Below are 20,793 nucleotides of genomic sequence, written 5' to 3' on the forward strand. Positions count from 1 at the left end.
GATTAACTTTGGTATATGTGGAGGCAGAACGTAGTTCTAATACCATTTGTAACAATTCAAACCTAATGTAAGATCTAACAATGAGGTGTCCAGCATCCTGGTTGACACACATTTCAGTGTCTGGCTTATATCTATTTGTAATGGCTCAAGCCCACACCGCTAGCAAATATTGTTAACTTTAGCCTGTTACGTATCGTAGTTCGCCTCCTATTTAAAAACAGATTGGTTAGAGAAAGGTTTTCACGCAAAAAAAAAAAAAAAAAACCAAGATACATTTACGAATGAGAGAGAGATTTAAGCAATAACTACTGAGGAAAAAAATCATACAGAATCTGTAATTACTGCATAAACTTATGAGCAAATAATTGAAAGCAAAAAACAGAGAACATTGAAAGGCAGAAATAATTGAAGAGCAACAAAATTGGATGAAATTAAGAAAGTATTCAAACACTTTACAAATTTGATAATTGGAAGGCAGAGAAGAAATAGCTAAGTATATGCAAAAAACTCTATCTCAGAGTTAATTACATGAACAAAAAAAAATTTCCCATCTATCTCCCATACAAAACAAACCCATTTTAGAGTTCTTGTTTCTGGTAAGAACCCATCAAAGACCCTTCATTATTCCACAATTTACAGAAATGGGTATCAAAAGAAACAAGAAAAATCACCACAAAAACAGAGAGAATTCAAATTCAATGAAGCAAGCCATCATCAAAGTTAAGAGAATAGCTTTGAAGATCATAACTGTACTGAACTGTTCTCTTTTGCAGTCTCAAGTTGTGCTTCCACTGATACTTGAGCTTCAGAATCAAGTGTCTCAAAGAAGATGAACAGCTCAAAGGAGGCGTTTTTGAATCGCCCACATAAGAAATTGAAGACCCAGAATTTGCAATTCTGTTTCCAAGCCTTAGGAATTGCCATTTCCACAAACTAAACCCTAGAACTTTCATTTTGGGGCCTTCAGATTTGGAGAGAATTTGAGAGAAATGAAGGGAAAGGCCAAAAGGAAGAGATTTTGAGATGATACCTTTTTTTTTCTTTTTCTTTTTTTCTTGAAGGACAGATCTGGTCCCAAATTTGAGAGAAATTAAGGGAAAATGAAGAGATTTTTCTTTTTCTCTTTATTTTTTGCAGTTGAGGACAGGGTTGGTCCCAATTTTGCTGAGAGGGTATTAAAGGACTGTGAGCTGAAATGAGGTAATGTCAGAATCATCAGTAACGCCAACCGCACTAAGGGAAAAAAAAAAGTTGAGGCCTTTTGTCGTATTTTAGTTTGAATTTTGTTGAAGTCTCTCATCTTCTAATACTTATTGTTGTGTTTTAACCGTTTGAACGTGTCTGGTATATCATACAAAATTTTACCTACCATTTAGAAGGAATGTTTCATTTCCTTTTACAATCCAATTTAATTTTGTACAAGTTCAAGTATACTTCTAGTAGTTATTGTTCGATACCCTTTCGTTCATATCTACCATGGACTTGTGATATTTACTTTTTCACTCCAGGGATGGTTTTTTTTTATATTAAAAAAAAAAAACTTTTTACTTTCCTGAAGACTGCAAGTTGGGGAAAAAAAAGGTTTAAAACAATGTCCGTTGGCAAAATTTCTTACCCAACACCTACTGTGGCAGCGGAGAAGAAAGAAGGGAACAATTCACTCAGACATGAATTTTTGGGTATGCAGAAAGTAAAGGAGATATAGAAAGCATAAATAAGTATACTTTTTTTATGCTTTTTTTGGTTCGTAAATTACGTGTAAAGTAGAGTGAAGTGTGGCAGAAGGATATGGAAAAGATAACATGATTCCCTGATCCTCGTCAGATTGCCATGAAATGGGTTTCAGCTCCACCCCATTCTTTCTGCAAAAATACACATCTTCTTACTAATTTTTAACTTCTTTTCACTGACAATTTTATTTTTTAATTTATGCAAATTTTAGTTTATTGTGAATTCGATTCATGTGTTTCTTCGTCTTCTTTATCAATGTTTCCAAAATTTAATAACTAAAAGTTATTTTTTAAACAAATTGTTATTATTTTTAAATTAAGGAAAAATATTCTCAATTCCTGAAAGAGACCAGCAATGGACTTCAGTTCATAAACTTCTAAAATCTAGTAATGCAATTGAAGATGACAATTATTTCCTTTCTTTTTTGTAGAATTTCCAAATGTTCCAAGTGTTCATCGAATGTCCTAGTTTTTATAGAAAACAAAATCTAATTTTATCATCGTGGAGGAAGAATCACGAATCAATCAATCAGAGAGGCATATATGGCATCAAACAAACATGGAAATGGAAACTTCTCTAGTTTTTCCTGTTCCTGATTCTTAGACTTATGTGAGGGGAAAATTTTATGTTCAGAATTCCGATACCTCGTTAATTCCCGAGAGGACCGATATCCACAACCACGACCCTCACTGCAATGCCGAGAAATGACAAGGTTTCCTCCCGATCATTTCCTTCCCTACCCTGCAGACAATCTGATAGGGAGACTTTTGAATCGGTACCAGAAATCAAATCATGGGCACAAATTAACTTCATCTATAGAGACAAAACACATTGAGTATCAACCAAAACTCATAACCATAATTTCTTGTCAAGATAAAGTAAGTTAATCCCAACAATGAAATTTAATCATATAATCCTAGCCTAGAAGGATAACAATTCACTTGATTTGATGGTCAAACAATAGCATTAGCAGCACTTGCAATTCTCGGCCAGAGATCCGCACATTCCTTTCCAATTGGGCCTGTTATAGCAGAACCTGCAAGACCCAAGAAAATAACCATTCAAATCCATGAAAGCAAAATAAACGAAAGTATGAAAACCAGAACACCTCCAAAATTACCAGTACTCAAACTACATTTCTAGTTAAGTAAGGTCAAATACATTGATATTTACGGTGCATTATTCCAGAGAAATAAAACATCAACAAAAGTAACATATCGAGGGCGTGATGATTTCTCTTCTTCTATTGTAAATGAACACAGAAGATTAACATGTTACATATCATTTTCTAGATCACATATGAACTATATACATTAAAGAAGGAGAGATCATACCTTTCATCTCTCCTTTGGGATTCACGATGACACCAGCATTATCTGCACAACGGAAAAGACTCTTATCCAACAACTATATAATTCGATTTTATATGGGTGAAGACATGAAACAGTCCTAAAAAATTGACAACAATATGATACTAAACACATAACCCGATAGCCATTCTTATAATGAAAACATTACTACTAGATCACATAGTAAGCCATTTAATCCAAAGTGAAAAATGGAGATATTCGCTTCTATGAATAACCTTTGCCATCGAATTAAAATAGAAAGCACCAAAATTAACAATCTACACAGACCATGTTTGTATGAAACTAAACTAACAGAGTAATAAGATTTTCTTAACCCAAATTTCATCCACAACACATAAAGAACAGAAATCATCCACAAATTTTAAGATAGATTCAATCAACAAAGAATAACCGCCAATACTACATCCAATATCAACAATCCAATCGATCAATGTTAACTAGAACGATAACTATATGCCTACACAAACTAACCTAAACGCAAGATAACATGGTATAAAAATGATCGGAAGCGAAATACGACAGGTAATTTAAGTAGTGAATTACCTTCGAAGTACATAAAGACACCATCCTTTCGGCGCCATGGCTTGCGCTGCCTGACAATAACAGCAGGCAGCACCTTCTTCCTGAGGTCAGGTTTTCCCTTCTTGACCGTCGCCATAACCATGTCACCAACACAAGCAGATGGCAGACGGTTGAGGCGGCCCTTGATCCCCTTCACCGAAATGATATAGAGGTTCTTAGCTCCTGTGTTATCGGCACAGTTCACTGTAGCCGCCACAGGAAGACCTAGCGACATCCTAAATTTATTCCCGGCGGAACCTCCCCTACCTAAATAGATACACAGCAATAACAAACCTCAAATCTAAGAATATGAAAACAGTAGCAAAACAAAGATCGAATCAACTAGTGCGTTTACAGTTACATATAAAGAGAACGTCGGGAACAAAATGGACATAGAACGATCAAACCATACCTCGCTTCGACATTGTCGACGGGCTCTCTAGCTGCCTTCTCTATCCTCCGATCAAAAAAGCAAATGAAAACAAATGCGGTTCTTAATATATGAAAAGACGACGGCGCAGAGTCTACGTTTTCTGGGGTTAGGGTTTTAGTCGATGTGTCTAAACGCAGTTCTTTACTGTCCTCCGTGTTTTGCTAAGCCCGTTTCACATGACTTAATACGACATCGTTTCATTGATTAATAGGAAAACTAAAACAAACTTTACCCTAAATTAACCATGGTTATTAATTTTTACTGAAGAACTGTCACGTGTTCTATTTTCGAGTTTTTTTTTTTTTTTTTTTTTTTTTTTTTTTTTTTTAATTATTGAAAAAATCTTATCTATTGACACTGCATGTTACATTAGTAGTAACCAAATATCAAACATTAACAATTCACAATTGATACTAAGTCAAATATTTTTAATTTTCGAAATAATATTAAAAGGTTGTAACCCTATTTTCGACGAGTTGGTCGGATTGACTGACGAGACAAAAAAATGTAACCCTTAAATTGATCCAAATTTTAGATTTTCCAAGAAATCATGTCGAAGGAAAGAAAGCAATAATGATTATAGTCAACCAAATGAAACATTGAAGCAAAATGTGAAGACTGAAATCTACATGAGTGACCATTGAGTGTTATTGAATAAAGCTTAACGGGTGGACACATCCTAACCGAGTTGGTAGAGGTTTAAATATCTGGGCTCTACTCATTGCGAACATTACAACAATCAACCAAGCTGAACACACTCGTAAGGTAAGAACATGAAGTCAGAAACATCCGTACATCCCAAGCTCTCGTCAAATCGGTGAACAATCTCAACTTTCCCACTTCCAATATCACAACAAACCACTACCTCCGTCGTGTTCAAGTAAATCCTTTCCGAATCCCATGCCTGAAACCCCACAATCCCAACAATTCTCCGCCCAACCGCCGCCGTCGCCGCCCTTGCGCACAAGGTGTTTGCGATAATGCCAACGAGACTTTCAACGTTTAATCTACACTTCAAACCCCACAAAGACGATGCCTTATCCTGAAGAATCCAAATCTCAATAACCTCGCCGTTGGTCGACGCCATCACCACCTCCCCACCCGCGACGGCGAGGCAACGGGAGAATACTTCCCGGCGATACTCCGGTTCCTCAAATGGAAATCCCACTTTCAGAAACTCGTTTTTTAGCAAATCGAAAGCGTAAATCATCGATCGAAACTCCAGCCAGTAAAACACCCCGTTTAGAACCACCGCCGACGGCCCTTCGAAGGGCAAAAACAATGAATCCATCGCCAAATTGAAGGCCAAGTGCCGCCATTCCCCTGTTTCAGACGAGAAAATCTCCATCGGTTCGAGCCCTAAATTCCCAAATCGAAGAATGGTGAACGAAACAGAATCATGGGAATGGAATCCGATCTTAACACCGGTGAAGAGATTCCTCGGTTTCGGGATTGGAATCAGGCGATTGGAGGCGGGATTCCAGACAGAGTAGTTGACAATAGGGTTTTGATTGGATTTGCCGCAGAGAAGAAGGCCGTTGCTAGAGGCAATCAGTTTATAGAAATGGGTGTTAAGAATATTGAGAGAGGAAGGGAAGAAGTGAATCGGGACGCCATTTTTGCTGATGGTGGAGCCCTGAAAGAAGAAGCCATGGTGCAGAGGAGAGGAAATGGCGGCATGAAGAAGGAGAGGTATGGTGGAAATATGGGTTTGCCAGAGCTTAGAGACACAGTTTGCTTTAGCGAGAGATCTTAGAGAGAAGTGGCGAAGAATTTCAATTATAATGTCCTCTGGTAAGTAGCTGCTGCTGTTCATCGCCATGGCTTCCTGATGAAGAAGAAGAAACCAAGATTTTAGAATATATGTATATCGAATTAAATCTTGGAGAAAAAGAAATCAACAAATATATATATATATATATATATAATATTTTATCTAACATTATTTCTAAAATTTATAATTTTAAGATTAAAACATAATCTCTAATAATAAAAAAATATTTTAATTTAAATATTAAAATTAGAATCTCAAAATCAACTAAATTATTTATTTTTAATATTGCAATATACATTGAGGATGTATAAGCCAATGGAGAGCAACGAAGGATTCTAAACACAGTCGTTTGGGTTTGATTAACCTTTGTTTAAGAATTCATTTATCTAACCTACACTTATGTTATAAATAAATAAATAAATAAATAAAGGGCGGTATTTATTCATCAAAAATAAGAAATTGTTCTTACTCTGGCGGCGGATGAAACGACGGCGGTTTTGGTCAGCATCTGAAATTCCGGCGATAAACAATGACGGAGGTAGTGGAGGAGCCGCCGATGGTTGCCTGAAGCTTCGTCGTTGAATAATGGTTTATTGTAATGGCCAAAAGGGGAAGTTCCATATAAAGAGAGGAGCAATGCACTCCCGATCGGTATCTAATGAGGAAATTATTAAGTTTTTTCCTTGTTAAATATGGAGACGTTGTTGGAGGGAATTGTGACCCTTTTTTTGTCCTTTTCTGTTATTTTGAATCTTTTAAGAAAAATATTAATTATTAAAAAAAACTAATTATTTCAAATTAGGAAGGTAATAAGTGTCTTAGTTATGGAAACTAATTACTATTTGTTTTATTAAATAAGTATAACAATTGGTCCAAGCATGCTTCCTTTTTTTAATTATATCTTTTTAGGTCAACTTGTTCCCAAGCATGATTCATTGCCATCTCTATTATTATGCATTTAATATTATTCTTCACCAAAAAACGAATTATCAATTTCATTTATTATTATAAATTTAAATTGGAGCAAATACTATTTTGTTAGTATACTTTCAATTCCATTCCATATATAAAAGGTTTTAATTATAATTATAATATACTGATAATAACATGTAAACTAAAAAATATTGATTGAATTAATATAAAAGTGATAGATAGATTAATATGCTAGTGCCACACGAATTTTGACCGTATGTAAAAACTATTCTATATCATTTATAATTTTTAAAAAATTATATATTTGAGGTAATGAATAACAAATCTCGATGGTAAATACAAAATAAATGGTACCACGAGATAAAAGTCCAGTTTATATTTATCATCATATGGGTTCACCTCTTCAACTAACTTTCTAACCAATAAAATAGGAATGATGATAAAAGAAATACCAAAATAAATAGATTAAGATGAACAAATCTTTTTATCACAAGACAGAGCTTGAATAATTATTTTATGCCCGAAAAGCTTGAACTTTCAAGTTCCACGATCAACAACATTCTAACTTTGTCAAACATTCTTAAAAGAAGCGAAAACTATTTAATTTAACGCATCAAGGAGAAGTGTTGGTATGATTTTAAGATTATGAAATTAAACTCATAATCACATAAAAATTATTTAATTGGAACTTAACTTCCAAGATTAGTAAAAATTACAAAAAAACTCTCCATAGTTAATGAATAAACAAATTTACTAACCATAAAAACCCTCTTTCTTTTAGAGTATTGAAAGGATAATGTGCCAACATTCAACTAAAGAAAAGAGCAAGAAATGGAAACTCCCTACAAATTGAAGAAACAAACCTGCATAAATTGTAGCCTAGGACGTCATCATAGGTTCAATGCTAGTAGTAGAACGAATAGGGAAAAGAATAGAAACAATTGTGCATGAAAATGAAAGGTGTCCTCGTTACCTGAGTTTTATCCTATCTCACCATTAAAGGGTTGTAGTATTATTCCATTCAAAGTTCAGATCATCTTCAACGACGTTTGGAGATTGGATATGAGTTATCTGATCAACGACAGCATTCATGTAACCACTCATTTCTTCAATTACTCGATCAACTTTCATATTTTCGAGCTCTCGACGAATGCATATCGTCACCAACGACGCGTTGGACTGTAGACCTCCCGGTCCAGCAGGCATTATGGCAAAACCAGAAGGTCTCAGACACAAACTTTCCTTACAAAACCTCGGTATGAGAGAGAGATGAACATCTGCTTCTGACATTCGTGACGATATGACGAAGGAACAATATTCATCCAATGAAGTCTCTTGTACGAAGAATTCAAGGGCCTGTTGCAAAAAACAAACATAAAATTGAAGTACAAAAGTTTTGGGGAAGGATCAGGTTGAGATGTTTATGTATAGAGAATCACCTCCACGACCTCGCCATCTCCTGTGTCGACTTTTGCACGTAAACTAATGCAGTTACTTTCATCTTCTGAGAAAAATACAACCGACGTCTTGAGCTGTGCCTGTGATTTTATGCTCAACCACTGTATGTAGTCATGTTAGTAAGCATTTTTCTGAATTGTTCATAATGTTTAAAACTCAAGCTAAGGAGCGTACCTGAAGTTTCACATTATTTGTGTCCATAAATGTTAAGAGTCTGAGGGGGGTTTGTGGGATATATATGGTAGTTGAGGCAATGTAATCATTGGGATAGCCACTGCTATGTGCATTCATGTCTCTCAGGATCCTTACTTTATCATCAGAAAATAAATCCCAAGTTTTTTCCCTTGGAAAGGGACTAACTGTTTCTATATAGACTTTCCTCAGGCTATCCCCAATTACCAAGAGATTTGGTAAACCTGTTATTCCATTAATCAAATAGTATGAGAATTTAACTAAAAAAAAAAAAAAAAAAAAAAATGCAGATGCTTCAACGATGAACAATATTGAGAGAGCAGTCATGAACTTGGAAAATAAGAGCGTACACCATACCATGGATTTCATCGAACATCTCTGAAGTTACTACCTTGCTACGTCTACGTTTCAAATTTTGTGATAACATGCTGACCCAGTGCTCTGCAGTTAAAGGAAAGTTCGAAGTGAATGTTGAGCATATATTTTTTGGGATATCAATCTCCTGTACCACTGAATTTTCAATCCATATAGCCTGTAATACAAAAAACAGAAAACAAAGGTCAAGCATAATAACTAAAAATTTGGAGTTTCAATCCTATTTTGGCCTTCTAATATCTACATTTTAAAATGTTATACACGGGAAACACATATGACATATTTCCATGTAGATTATTATTTAAGTTCAATATTAGAGATTCGAAAATCATATATACGAGTTATAACTCTGTTTCTATTGACAACATATCAATATTTTTCGTATGCATATTTAATAAAAGTTGTGCGATAATACTCCAAAGCAGTTACTCAAAGATCATGGTTTTCTGTAAACAAACCTCACAATGAAAACCACGCTGCCGAATGATCACTCCTGATGGCCTCCGCCTGTATGCAATTTTCTGGGGAGGATCAGAGATTGCATCATCGAAATAATCAGTGGACACATCGAAAATTGCCCATGTATCTGGCACGATCATTTTCTTAAATCTCAAAAAGCGAATTCTCCCTCTTGGCAGGTATTCAGCTGGCAGTCTAAACTCAGCATTGACCTATCACATGATAAAGTTAATACGCTTTGTTTTCCATGTTGACGAGTTATCTCATCCAGCGTCTAAGAAAAAAAAGGGGATCGAGCAGGTTGGTTACCAGTATCACTTCCAAAGTATCTGTTGTCCATAATGTTTTCAAAGGAGCGACAACAGCTTCCTCTGATCCATAACAAATTATGTTGGAAAACATTGAAGCCCATCGCTCCTGTAAATAGTGTGGATTATGTAAGAACATATACAAAAGATTAATGTAAATTACAACTTTGGTCCCAATGAATTTCATTCTTATAGTTTGATAAAATCTAATAAATAGTTTCTATGGTTTGATAAAAATCTCATAAATTGTCTTAAAGACAAATTATAATACATTAAATCATATTAACTAAATTCTAACTTTCATGGATCGATTTGTAACTTAACCAAATATTAAATATACATATATCACAAACCTATCACTTTTTAACTTACAAAAAATTTGGCCCAAAACAAAATAAACAAATGATCGAATGTGGTATGAAAGAACTTACACGGCAGATGAGATTATAGAGAATCAAAGCCGGGTTAAGGATATCTTACCGCATCCATCATTATCGAGGTCAGCAAACGTGAAGTAACAGGGAAAACTACACTCACAACGGAGCATTCCACTATAGATCCCTGAGGTGGTGGAGTGTGGAACATCTCTTGTATATCCTCTACTGAACCTACCACTGGAGGATGGAAAACCCAAGCGTTTGCAGTGACAGCTATTGTCATGAATTCCTTGTAAGCGGCTTTCATGATATTATTTAAATTTTGCAGTTCTAGGAAGCCAAGTTCATCATTGGAAAGAATGTCCATCGAACACGAATACTGCAATGTCAATTCTGTTAATAATTCTACCACACACTAAGAGCATGTTTGGGATTGAATCAATCGATTTACATATCGTTGAGAGTTATTTTGAATGATTAAAAAGATGATTTTAACCATTTCAAAATTACATCCAAACATGCCTTAATAGTAGTTCAGCAACCAACAAGTCTAGAACAACAAATAACAGTTGTTTGGTAGTAGAAGTAGAACATACATTTGAGATATTAGGTGAAACAACAGAGCCCATGTCAGGATCAGAAAGGCCATTTTCTGGACTATACTGTTCTCCCTGGTTATATTTCTGTTCCACAGATGGTTCATGAATCAATTGCTCAGTCTTGGGCAACTTAGTTTCTGTCTCATGCTTCATTTCTGAGCTCTGATTTTCGCGAAGATCCTCCAGCCTACGGGATGTCTGAAGTGAAAAGGAAGAAAAAAAAAAAAAAAAAAAAAAAAATCAACTAGTTTGACTAAGTTCCTTCACACATAATTTGGATCAAGACTAGGTGATAAAACTCCTAATTGGATAACATATTTCCTAATGATCATGTGCAAAATAAAATAGAAATTCAGTGAAGGCTCCAGCAAAGAATGCTTGAAATCTTGAGTCATTCTCAATGGTGATTTCTCATAAACTGTCCAAGGATGATTCTAGGACAAAATAGGCCGATAAAGTCCTTGCGCTATGGTCATGTCCAAGGTCTTAATTTAGACTCATTGAATTATAACACCAGATACTTGTCTGGAGTATTTCGGAAGGAAAAGGCTCTCCGGCAGCAAAGAGGGCACTGCCATTTACAGCTACAATTGAACTACCACTCAACGCAAAAAAGTTTACATTTTATAGTAGTAATCATGTATTTTTACAAAATTTAAATGGTTTATAGAAGACTACTTAATTACGCATATAAAAAACTTTGAAGTGGATGAGTTGTAGTAAATTTAATGAATTCTCAGGACTCAAATCGTGGTGACAAATGGGTGGCGAAAGAAGCTAAAGGAGCTGATGATGGAGTTTCAGAGCCTAAGGCAGAGGATGATGACTGAGTACAAGGAAACGGTCTGGCAAAGATACTTCACGGTGACAGGAGAGCACCCGAATGAGGAGGTGACAGAGAAGATAATATTGAGTGGCATGGGAGGAGTTTTTGGGGAGGGCGATAGAGGCACACGGTCAGGGAAAGGTGGCAGAGACGATGAAGGAGATACAGGTCCGACACGGGGTGGTGAAGGAGATAGAGAAGCGCTTGCTAGAGCTGCACAAAGAGTTTTTGGACATGGCAGTGATGGCGGAGGCACAAGGGCAGGAAATGGATAACATTGAACACAATGTGATGAATGCTTCATAGTATGTTAGCGATGGGGCTATGGATTTGAAAACTGCTAAGGATTTGCAAAGGAATAGTAGGAAATGTATGTGTTTGGGGATTTTGCTATTGCTTTTGCTTATTTTGGTTGTTGTTATCCCCATTGCTGTTTGTTTTTTAGTTCTTGTAAGATGGATCTTTCCATCTTTTTAAGAAGTCACAAATTCTTTGATTTCTTCATTGCATACACTACCTTTCCAAGTTCCATATCGGAAATTACAATTACCGAATACGCTGGATGCTCCTTTATCAAGTCAGCGTCAACAACGGACTGCTAAATATTTCCTGGAGAGGAACTGGGGGCAGAAGAAAGGAAGTCGAAGTAGACTGCAAAAATATATCTTGAACATCTGAAATCAGAAACTTGATTGTAGAAGCCAATCTAAATTTTTTACCATTTCTCTGTACCAATCTGAATTTCGAAAGTGTCAATAATATATTTTCTTATGAATTTGAATTAGTTTTGGAATTCTAAAACAAGTCCAGATTGCTCATCTCTTCTCTGGTCGGAGAAACGCTACAGTTTGATGGATAAGGCTTAGATAAGGCTCTGCTTATAATTCTATCAGAATTGTAGGAATAATCCAGTCTTACAATTCGAAACTAACACAGACGGAATTATTTCCAGAGATTAAAATCAAAATATGACCCTCAGGAAACAGTATAACTTATTGAAAAATAGCAATCAACGATTCATCACAAGTATAACACAATATTCAAAATTAACCGTGAATGTAGTATACTGCGCTTACTTCACTGTTCCAAGAAGTGTCAAGTGTGTGTGTGATCATACTCTCATGCAATTTTATGCACGTCAACATTCGGATAGAAAAACATACTGATAGCTTAAGATAAACATTCCGGTAGGATACTTGAAGAAGAAGCGGAAAAGAAATCTATATATGCCTGCAGCTTTCTCGACATTTTAGATCAAATGAACAAGAAAGAAAGAACCGTGCAGAACAAAGGAAAATGGAATTCGAAATCTCCATAGATCAGAACGTTTAGTACTTAAGCATTGTTGATTTACGTCACAATATAACCAGAAATCCCCCCAGAAAAACACCAAAGCGTCCATTGTCTTTCTAATTCACTTATTTTCCTTTTCTAAAACAAGATTTTGTGGACTCATCGTCTGAATAATCGATCGATGCACTCAAAATAATCCAGAAAATCAACTGATCAAATCAAAGAGAAAGTACATGAAAACGTTGGCTCACAGCGAAATTTCTAACGACGAAACAGGGAAATCGTAATTCCATTGGACGTTTAAAGAAATCAAAAACATAATTCACGGCGAATAAAATAGTTACGAAAGAAGAGCATATGAATATACTCTAAAAGAATCGAGGTCTAGTTCGAGCACCTTCTGAGTGATCGCTTTGAGCTTCTGAGATCTTTGACGGCAGAAAGAGAAAATTGGTAGATGGAGGAGGAGAGAGGGAAAAATGTTAAATGTAGTCCATATATAAAGCTTTGGGGTCTGTTAAGAATGCCAGGCACTTCCACCGGAATTTCCGGTTTCTCTTCTCTGATTTCGCCAAATTATAGAATTGGAACAATACTCAAAAAAAAAAAAAAAAAAAAAAAATTATAATTTCCCTCTAAAATTATAAATTATAAATTTAAGAATAAATTCTACCAAATATCCAGGTATATTTTAGTTATGCTGTATTTTCTTTTTAAATTTTGTAATTGGTAAAAAAAAAATCTAAAATAAATTATAGAAATTAACGTGTTAAATTGTTATTATTATTTATTTTATTTTAAAATATATTGCCAAAATTATTTACATTATTAATTTTTACACATCAATAGTTATCTAATTTGTGTGAATATTGTTAAGAAAATCAAGCAAAAATAAAAAATAAAAAAAAATGTAAAGCTTATATTTGTTTTTAAAATTTATCTAATAATGTTTAGAAAATGAAAATAAATAAATAAATAAATGGTATTTCAAATAACCCAACGCTAATCGTCTCAGCTTGGCAGAAGCAGATATGTGTAAGTGTACCAAAAGTCACAACGCAACAGAAAAAGAATGAGCAGCATGGACACTGACACCGACCGTCAATACAGCCTGCAAAACAGACCATATATAGCGAAACAGAAACAGAGCCCTTTCCCCTTCTAAGAACCATCTCCACAAATCCCTTTGAAAATCATGAAATTCCAATCCCAGTCTATGATTCCTTGAACGCAAAATAAGAAAAGTTCGAATTCCCAAATGGGTTCTCTGCAAAACCCTCCATCTCTGTTCCTTTTCCTCTCAATTTCGCGCCTATTTTTCTTCGCCATGGCTGCCACAGACACCACATCCTTGGTTTTCAAGGGCTGTTCTCCGCAAAAATTTCAAGACCCATCTGGAATTTACGCCCAAAATCTCAAATCCCTCTTTTCTACACTGATTTCTCAATCTTCCCAGAAAGCCTTCTTCTCTACAAGCTCCGGCGATGGCGGAAATGCGATTCAGGGACTGTTCCAATGTAGAGGCGACCTCTCAATCCCACAGTGCAACGACTGCGTTAGCAAGATTCCCGCTATGGTGGACAAGCTCTGCGGCCAGGCCGTGGCGGCCAGAGTCCAACTCATCGGTTGCTATTTACACTACGAGGTTGCCGGATTCCGACAAGTTTCAGGGATGGAGTTGCTTTTCAAGATTTGTGGGTCGATTCAAGCCGTCGGAAGTGGGTTTGAAGAGAGGAGGAATACAGCTTTTGAAATGGTCGAAACTGGTGTCAAAAATAGCGGTGCTCTGTTTTACACTGGAAGTTATCGATCGCTTTATGTGTTGGGACAGTGCCAAGGGGATTTGAGCGGCGGCGATTGCAGCGATTGTGTGAAGACGGCGTCGGAGAGGGCCAATAGTGAGTGCGGTTACGCCATTTCCGGGCAGATTTATCTGAATAAGTGCTATGTCAGTTACAGTTACTACCCAAATGGAATCCCCAGCATATCATCATCTTCAGGTAATGATCAAATTTCAGAAATCGATAGAACCCTTTAATTCTTCGGTGTTAATTTCTTATATTCATCCATTTCCAGTAGTTCAAATTTCGCTTTCACATGTTGAACCTGAGAGAGAAATTGGGATGTTTTTCATCTTCTTTTCTCTTTCTGATGCGTCTGTGAGAAATCATTGACTGAAAATTAAAGAATTCGAGACCCACTTTGCTTTTGTTGAAAATGGACAAAAAGAGTGATTCAATATAAAAATATTTGGGCCATTTTCAATTCATGCAAGTATAGAATATACATTTCTTGGTGATGAGTATAATGGCACATTGATTGGGTTTCAATGGTGTAGGGTCTAGCCATAATACACAGAGAACGGTAGCCATTGCAGTGGGAGGCTTTGCAGCTTTGGCCTTTCTTATTGTTTGTTTGCTCTTTGTTAGATCAGTGATGAAGAAAAAAGGTAAACATGGAGGCTGATTTCTCGCTTTTTCACCGTCATTTTCATTACTTATCGTAGTATTGTAAATGAAGATAGAGCAGCACTTTTCTCATATATTTGTGAGTGTTCGAGCCATTTTGTACACATCTCGATTAGACGATACCTTGTTTATAGATACAAGATCGGATATAGTCGAAACAATATGATTTCTACGAAGAATTTTGAACGGGTTGATTTTCGTTCTATCGGTTCATGGAAAAGAGACTAAAGTTTGGGGAAGATTTCACGGAAAAAAAAGTGCAACAAAGAAAGAAAAGACATTTGTCTTCTTCTCACTTCCACAATCTTTACTTTAATCTCCTTTCTTATGCTTTATTTTTCTTTAGTTTGCAGCCATAACTTAAAGAACAAGAATGGCTTTTGGTTTGTTGAGAGAAATTTCTAATATTTTATAAGCTATATTTTTTTTCATTAATTAATGTATTAATATTATTGGACTCTTTCATTCTTAAATGACACTAACGTGAATGCAATAAATAAGAGCGGTATATCTTTTATTTGTTGCATAAATTTTCATTTATTAATTAATGTCTTAATGTTGTTCGACTCTACCAGATAATATGAATGACATTAAATGAAAGCATTGTTCATTTGATATGAGTTACTTCAAATTAATAAGAAAAAGAGACCAAAGACAATAAAAGAGACAATGATGTAACATAAGAAAGAGCATGACGTGTATGAATGAGATAAACGAGAGATTGTATTTCTTTTTTTTTCCTTTTTTTGTAATTTTTAAACGTGCCTAATTTAATAGTTCGTTCGTAAAGATTTGATTAAAAACATATATTTATAATCAACAAGTACAATTAAACAAAATTGTTATTTAAAGCACCCTTCAAAATATGAAATATAAAATATATATATATATCAATAAAACATTTTTTAAAAAATTACAAGAAGGTATTCCAAACAATTTGTAAGCTCTTCCAGTTTAATTTGTATTCCATCTCTTGTCAATAGAAAAATAAAACTCTCTTCCTTCCTACATAAGCCCAAGTAAAGATTCCAAGCAAAGATTCCAGGTAAAGATTCGATGGATTTTAGGCACGATTCTATCGAGTTCAATGGACAAAACAAAAAAAAAGATGTAATATACATTTCACGATAACTAGTCTCAAGATTCGCATCTTTATAATCAACTTAAATATAAATATTTTAAACACAAATTTCAAATTATCTACTTGCTTTGTTCAAGGTCTAAGAATTTTTTATTCTCTAAGAATTTTTTATTCAAAAAATTTAAACATAGTTCAACCACAACCAGTTAAAACACCAAAAGTAAAAGTTCAATAGCAGAAAAAATGGTAGGATCCTGCACTACCAAAAGAATGACTTTAACAAATTTTCAACCTTTATGGCTGTGGCTGTCTGTCTTGAATGGCCAAACTTTTGCTTTTTATAAATGGACAAAGAGAACCCAAAATGTCCATGATTGAGAAACCTTCCCCAATTATCTCCAACACCGGAAATTTCATCTGAAATTGCAATGAACCAATAAAGAATTTAAATTAGGGCACATAAAAAATGTATAAACATATAGATCAGAGAGTATGAAGTCATTCTTCCTAATAAAAAGTAAGGATGCATCAGCAATCCAATTGTATGACTTTTACTTCATACCTAAGAAAAGATCAAGCTCACCGTGAAGCTTTTTATAATTTTATTAGCCAATGCCTCACAAGAACAACGAAATCTCATATATCTTCCTTCTTTTTTTTTCCCAAAAGGAGGAAATCAGCTTACCCACGAAGCAATCAACTCCCAACTTTCTTCCCAAAAGTGTTTCCCAACTTTCTTCCCAAAAGTGTTTCACTTGTTCCCTTCAGAGAGTTAACTGACTTCAAAAATCATCTCCAGCAGATTTCATTGAAGGGCTACTAAAAGGTCTCAATTTATAGCACGAAGTCAACACTATCTTGTTTTTTCGGTGTGAGTTCAACATGTAAGGTGGAAATTCAAACATCTAACCTCTTGGATGAGAAAATGTTTTAGAGAGTTTCTATGGGGTGTAGGCCTCCCAAATGGTTATACACAGAGGAGTACAAAAGTTACCTCCAGCCAAACATAGATAGGCCCTCGAGTGCTAGGGCCAAAGGAAGCTCGACTGCAAGAACTACCCGTCGAGCATGAAGAAAAGTCGGCCTTAGTGATCCAACAATGCCGAATGGAAGAACCGTCACTCAACGGATAAAAGTTAACAAACCATGCTTAGGTTAGAGAAAAGAAACGGTTTCATTCATCTCGTATAACCCACCATGCATGAAGCTGAGATTACTAAGAATATAGCTTGGTAGAAGACCAATAAACCCGTCGTACCAACAGTCGACCATTTCCTACGAAGAATTGAAATGATGGTAAAGTAGCATACTGAGATCATATTCTCTATACACAGTTCATATCCACGTGCACTATTTCTGCTGGAAAGAGCAAAAACATTAAATAAAGCCATTTAAAAACAGGGAAACAGAAGAAACTCAAGAACAAAGTCACAAACTAATGCGAGTTAGAAATCCACTTGTGGTATCAACATGAAGGATTTCCGATGCGCACAGAAATATAGAGAAACAAATTGTGGGAGCGGTTAACCATCATCCAAGAGTTTACTCCGTCTCTCCACACTGATAAAATAAAATAAAAATTAGGGAAAAAGAAGAAGATGATGATGAAGAATACTTCCTCTCAAGCCCTTGAAAGATTATATTGTTTCTCTCACTCCAAAGCCCCTACAAGATAGTACACACCCCAGCTTGCCATAATAGTTTTTCCGTGCACATCAAACAAGTAGATCTTTGCCCTTTTCTATCCAAAAATCCCATCTCGAGCAAGGACTAATATGCTAAGAGAGTCAGATAACAAGTATGATCAAAACCAAATTTCCCAACAACAGTGAGATGACTAGAATTTGTTTTTCCAAAAAACAAATAGAACCCTACAAGTTTCTCCCTTTCCAACCACCTGCACGAACCTATTCAATCAAATAAGCTAATTACCCTTCTAAAATCCTTATTTTGTGTAGCTCCAAAATTAACTGAGCCACTCCACTGTAACGTAACCACAAAGTTGATTTAAGTTCAACACACCTCAAGCTCCTATATGATTAAAAGTATATCCAATGCCTCGAGATAAAATCAACATAAGATACTCCTACTTGACTATGACACTGCTGTTACCACATAAATATAGAAAAAATCTTCCTAGTTCTGCATTTCCACTCACCAGCCATCCAACACCCTTACAAAAAGAAAATTAATTTGAAGCTAAGAAGGTTACTACTGAGATTTAGATTCCAAAAGAAAATTCATCTCAAATCTTTTCAATAATGCTTATTCTAGAAGGGAATGACTGCAGTATGCTTGTTATTTCCTCTCTACCTCTTTTAGAGAGGTTCCGGTACCCAAAAATAAATTAAAACCAGATAAAAGGATACCTGAGCGACCCATGACAACTTAAAACTCCTTCCTCGTGTGGTTGAACATATTTCTTCATTTACCGAACATGTTAGAAGGTTCAAATTCCCCACCCCTTGTATATATATATGCTATCGAACATCATTGTCAACGTAGATAAATGTTATTATCTTTAAAATTCAACATCAACTTCATCCATTCAAAGTATATGAGCCAGAGCTTAAAAGGGGGCAATGGACTCAAAATCTAGCATGGATCTTTTATTCTAAATCTCGTACCAAATAGGGCTTTGAATTGAAAGTATCTGTAAATCAATTCAGAGTGCCTTACAAACCATAACTAAAGAAAAACTCTTCTTGTTTCACCCAACATATCATCATCAGAAAGAAAGAGACAACCAGTTCCTTTCCAACTCGTTAATCAACAATCTCGTGACTACCGCTTAGCAAACTAATCGATCCGCAAGCTTAAATGACCTAATTAGAGGAAAAATGAGATACAACAAGGGAGAAATGAATACCGCTGGGCCTCCATCAAGCATCGACGCGGCCAACAACTCACTTAAGCGGCGGGCCAACAGAAGGGGCTCCAAGAAGGCTAGCTTGCTGGAGCTCGAGCTCGTTCAGCTGCTGCTCGCGATCCATTTCGATGATGAGAGGGACGACAAGGACGAGGAAAGTGGTGCCGGCGATCCAGGCAGCTTTTCCAGTGCTTCTGAGGAGCTTCTTGGAGACGAAGACGGCGTTAGAAGCAGCCTCTCTTCCTCTAGTCACCGCTGAAGACTGGTAGAACCTGGAGATTACGCCATTTTTGTTGCCTTCGGCCTTGGACCCTCGCCGTTCCGGGAGAGAGACTCCGCCTTTTCGGGACGCCATTGCAGCGAAACTTCGAGAACGACCGGAACGATTGCGGCGGTGAGGGATTTCACTTCTCCCTTCGTTTGTTTTGAATGACTGAATTGGTTCGAAGTCATTCGATTCTTTTCTTTTTCCTTTTTAGGATACTCCTCAGAAGTGAAAAGAAAGTGTCACAATGACCATTCTGCCCCTAAAATACCGAATTTTACCATGGTAAAAACTCGATAAAAAATAAAAAAATAAATTCAAATTATTTTCGTGTCATAATTATCAATCCCAAGATTTTGCTTAAAATATTTAAAAACATTAACAAAATAACTTACATCTAGTATGCTCGACTAGATAAGGGTGATAATAACTTAAATCCATCGAGTTTCGTTGATTGATGCTAAAGACTGTTTGACCCATTAAAATCATTATTAACTCGTTAAAAACCTGAATCACATTATAAAACGGAGAAATATTTTGCGTGATTATATCGTTATTCCGACAAAGATGATTATATGAACCTATTATGACATTTTCGACTTCATGAGCCCAATTTTTGGTTCATGATTGTGAATGTTTGCTTAATCCACCACACCTGAATGATTTGAAAGTTATTTTATTTATAATCAAATAAATTACAAGGATATGAAAATAGTAATAAATGAAAATAATAATAAATGGAAAGATACTTATGCTAATAAAGCAAATATCTAATATTTGTCTTATAATAAAATATCAAATATAATATATATGGTAAACTATAATTTATTACTCGATATCCTTAACCATGGTAAATAAATAAAATTATTATTATTGTTATTTTAACTAGGAGTGGGTGAGATATGTACTATTAGGCACTATTATAAACAAAATAATGTTGAAATTAAAATCACACATCTTATATATTAGTTGGGTTATTGTTTAGTTAGTAGAAACATATATTCACACGAGGCAACAATCCGATTCATCCAATGGCTGGTGGGGCCCGTGGAGGTTATGTGGGTCCTACACGGTTCAACTTCCGACGTGTATAGCAGTGTGATGAGGTGGACCCCACCTTGTCGGGCTCACTTTTAGAAACAGCTGAATGCGGGTCCCGTTCATTTCCTTCAAGTGCTTTCTTTGTATCGTTATCGTATTCATGTTTCTCGTAAAATATCGTGAATTTATCATTTTCATATTGCTTTGGCTCAATCTTTTGGGCCACAATTTTATTACAATTACTTTTAAAAAAATAAAAATTATAGTTAAAATATTTATTTAAATTAATTAAATTATGCTTGTTATGAATTTGAGCATTCCTTCAATTTTATTACCTAATAGTCAATTAATTGTTAAGAAGTTTATTTTTTTTTATCATT

The 20,793-nt window shown here is 35.4% G+C and overlaps 5 protein-coding genes and 1 pseudogene across 5 annotated transcripts; 2 read left to right on the forward strand and 4 right to left on the reverse strand.

The window, feature by feature from the left end:
* Nucleotides 1-2,562: 2,562 nt before the first annotated feature.
* On the reverse strand, nt 2,563-4,234 carry LOC111794584 (large ribosomal subunit protein uL14x/uL14z/uL14y). The gene is made up of 4 exons (XM_023676632.2): nt 4,075-4,234; nt 3,645-3,929; nt 3,066-3,107; nt 2,563-2,767 (listed from the first exon to the last, which is right to left on the reverse strand). Exons 1-4 carry the CDS (start codon nt 4,085-4,087, stop codon nt 2,685-2,687), a joined length of 423 nt encoding a protein of 140 aa, XP_023532400.1. The 5' UTR covers nt 4,088-4,234; the 3' UTR covers nt 2,563-2,684.
* A 416-nt stretch (nt 4,235-4,650) lies between these two features.
* Nucleotides 4,651-5,997, reverse strand: LOC147792553 (F-box protein At1g52495-like). The gene has a single exon (XM_087123983.1). The coding sequence runs from the start codon at nt 5,915-5,917 to the stop codon at nt 4,835-4,837; it is 1,083 nt and encodes a 360-aa protein (XP_086980109.1). The 5' UTR covers nt 5,918-5,997; the 3' UTR covers nt 4,651-4,834.
* Nucleotides 5,998-7,533: 1,536 nt separating this feature from the next.
* Nucleotides 7,534-13,147, reverse strand: LOC111794589 (homeobox-leucine zipper protein HDG2). The gene is made up of 9 exons (XM_023676639.2): nt 13,087-13,147; nt 10,568-10,768; nt 10,075-10,350; nt 9,596-9,703; nt 9,286-9,498; nt 8,810-8,984; nt 8,435-8,676; nt 8,242-8,361; nt 7,534-8,158 (listed from the first exon to the last, which is right to left on the reverse strand). The coding sequence occupies exons 2-9, from the start codon at nt 10,721-10,723 to the stop codon at nt 7,799-7,801; spliced, it is 1,650 nt and encodes a 549-aa protein (XP_023532407.2). The 5' UTR covers nt 10,724-10,768; nt 13,087-13,147; the 3' UTR covers nt 7,534-7,798.
* On the forward strand, nt 10,999-11,873 carry LOC147792554 (syntaxin-related protein KNOLLE pseudogene; annotated as a pseudogene).
* Nucleotides 13,148-13,729: 582 nt separating the features above from the next.
* On the forward strand, nt 13,730-15,461 carry LOC111794590 (plasmodesmata-located protein 2). The gene is made up of 2 exons (XM_023676640.2): nt 13,730-14,689; nt 15,028-15,461. Exons 1-2 carry the CDS (start codon nt 13,948-13,950, stop codon nt 15,153-15,155), a joined length of 870 nt encoding a protein of 289 aa, XP_023532408.2. The 5' UTR covers nt 13,730-13,947; the 3' UTR covers nt 15,156-15,461.
* Nucleotides 15,462-16,289: 828 nt separating this feature from the next.
* On the reverse strand, nt 16,290-19,560 carry LOC111796118 (mitochondrial import receptor subunit TOM9-2). Its single transcript, XM_023678810.2, has 2 exons — nt 19,108-19,560; nt 16,290-16,655 (listed from the first exon to the last, which is right to left on the reverse strand). Exon 1 carries the CDS (start codon nt 19,460-19,462, stop codon nt 19,145-19,147), a length of 318 nt encoding a protein of 105 aa, XP_023534578.2. The 5' UTR covers nt 19,463-19,560; the 3' UTR covers nt 16,290-16,655; nt 19,108-19,144.
* Between the last annotated feature and the right edge of the window lie 1,233 nt (nt 19,561-20,793).

This window comes from Cucurbita pepo, chromosome 5, assembly GCF_057944985.1.
Source record: "Cucurbita pepo subsp. pepo isolate OVF chromosome 5, ASM5794498v1, whole genome shotgun sequence".
Lineage (NCBI taxonomy): Eukaryota > Viridiplantae > Streptophyta > Magnoliopsida > Cucurbitales > Cucurbitaceae > Cucurbita > Cucurbita pepo.

Bases quoted from the DNA above. Each gene is read 5' to 3' on its own strand.
- LOC111794584 (XM_023676632.2), bottom strand. The intron at 3,108-3,644 runs GTAATTCACTAC...TCCGTTGTGCAG, and splicing joins TGTCTTTATGTACTTCGAAG to ATAATGCTGGTGTCATCGTG. The intron at 2,768-3,065 runs GTATGATCTCTC...TGGGTCTTGCAG, and splicing joins TCCCAAAGGAGAGATGAAAG to GTTCTGCTATAACAGGCCCA.
- LOC147792553 (XM_087123983.1), bottom strand. From the start codon at position 5,917: ATGGCGATGAACAGCAGCAGCTACTTACCAGAGGACATTATAATTGAA.
- LOC111794589 (XM_023676639.2), bottom strand. From the start codon at position 10,723: ATGAAGCATGAGACAGAAACTAAGTTGCCCAAGACTGAGCAATTGATT. The intron at 9,499-9,595 runs GTAACCAACCTG...ATCATGTGATAG, and splicing joins ATACTTTGGAAGTGATACTG to GTCAATGCTGAGTTTAGACT. The intron at 8,159-8,241 runs GTGATTCTCTAT...TTTTTGCAACAG, and splicing joins GAGATGGCGAGGTCGTGGAG to GCCCTTGAATTCTTCGTACA.
- LOC111794590 (XM_023676640.2), top strand. From the start codon at position 13,948: ATGGGTTCTCTGCAAAACCCTCCATCTCTGTTCCTTTTCCTCTCAATT. The intron at 14,690-15,027 runs GTAATGATCAAA...TCAATGGTGTAG, and splicing joins CAGCATATCATCATCTTCAG to GGTCTAGCCATAATACACAG.
- LOC111796118 (XM_023678810.2), bottom strand. From the start codon at position 19,462: ATGGCGTCCCGAAAAGGCGGAGTCTCTCTCCCGGAACGGCGAGGGTCC.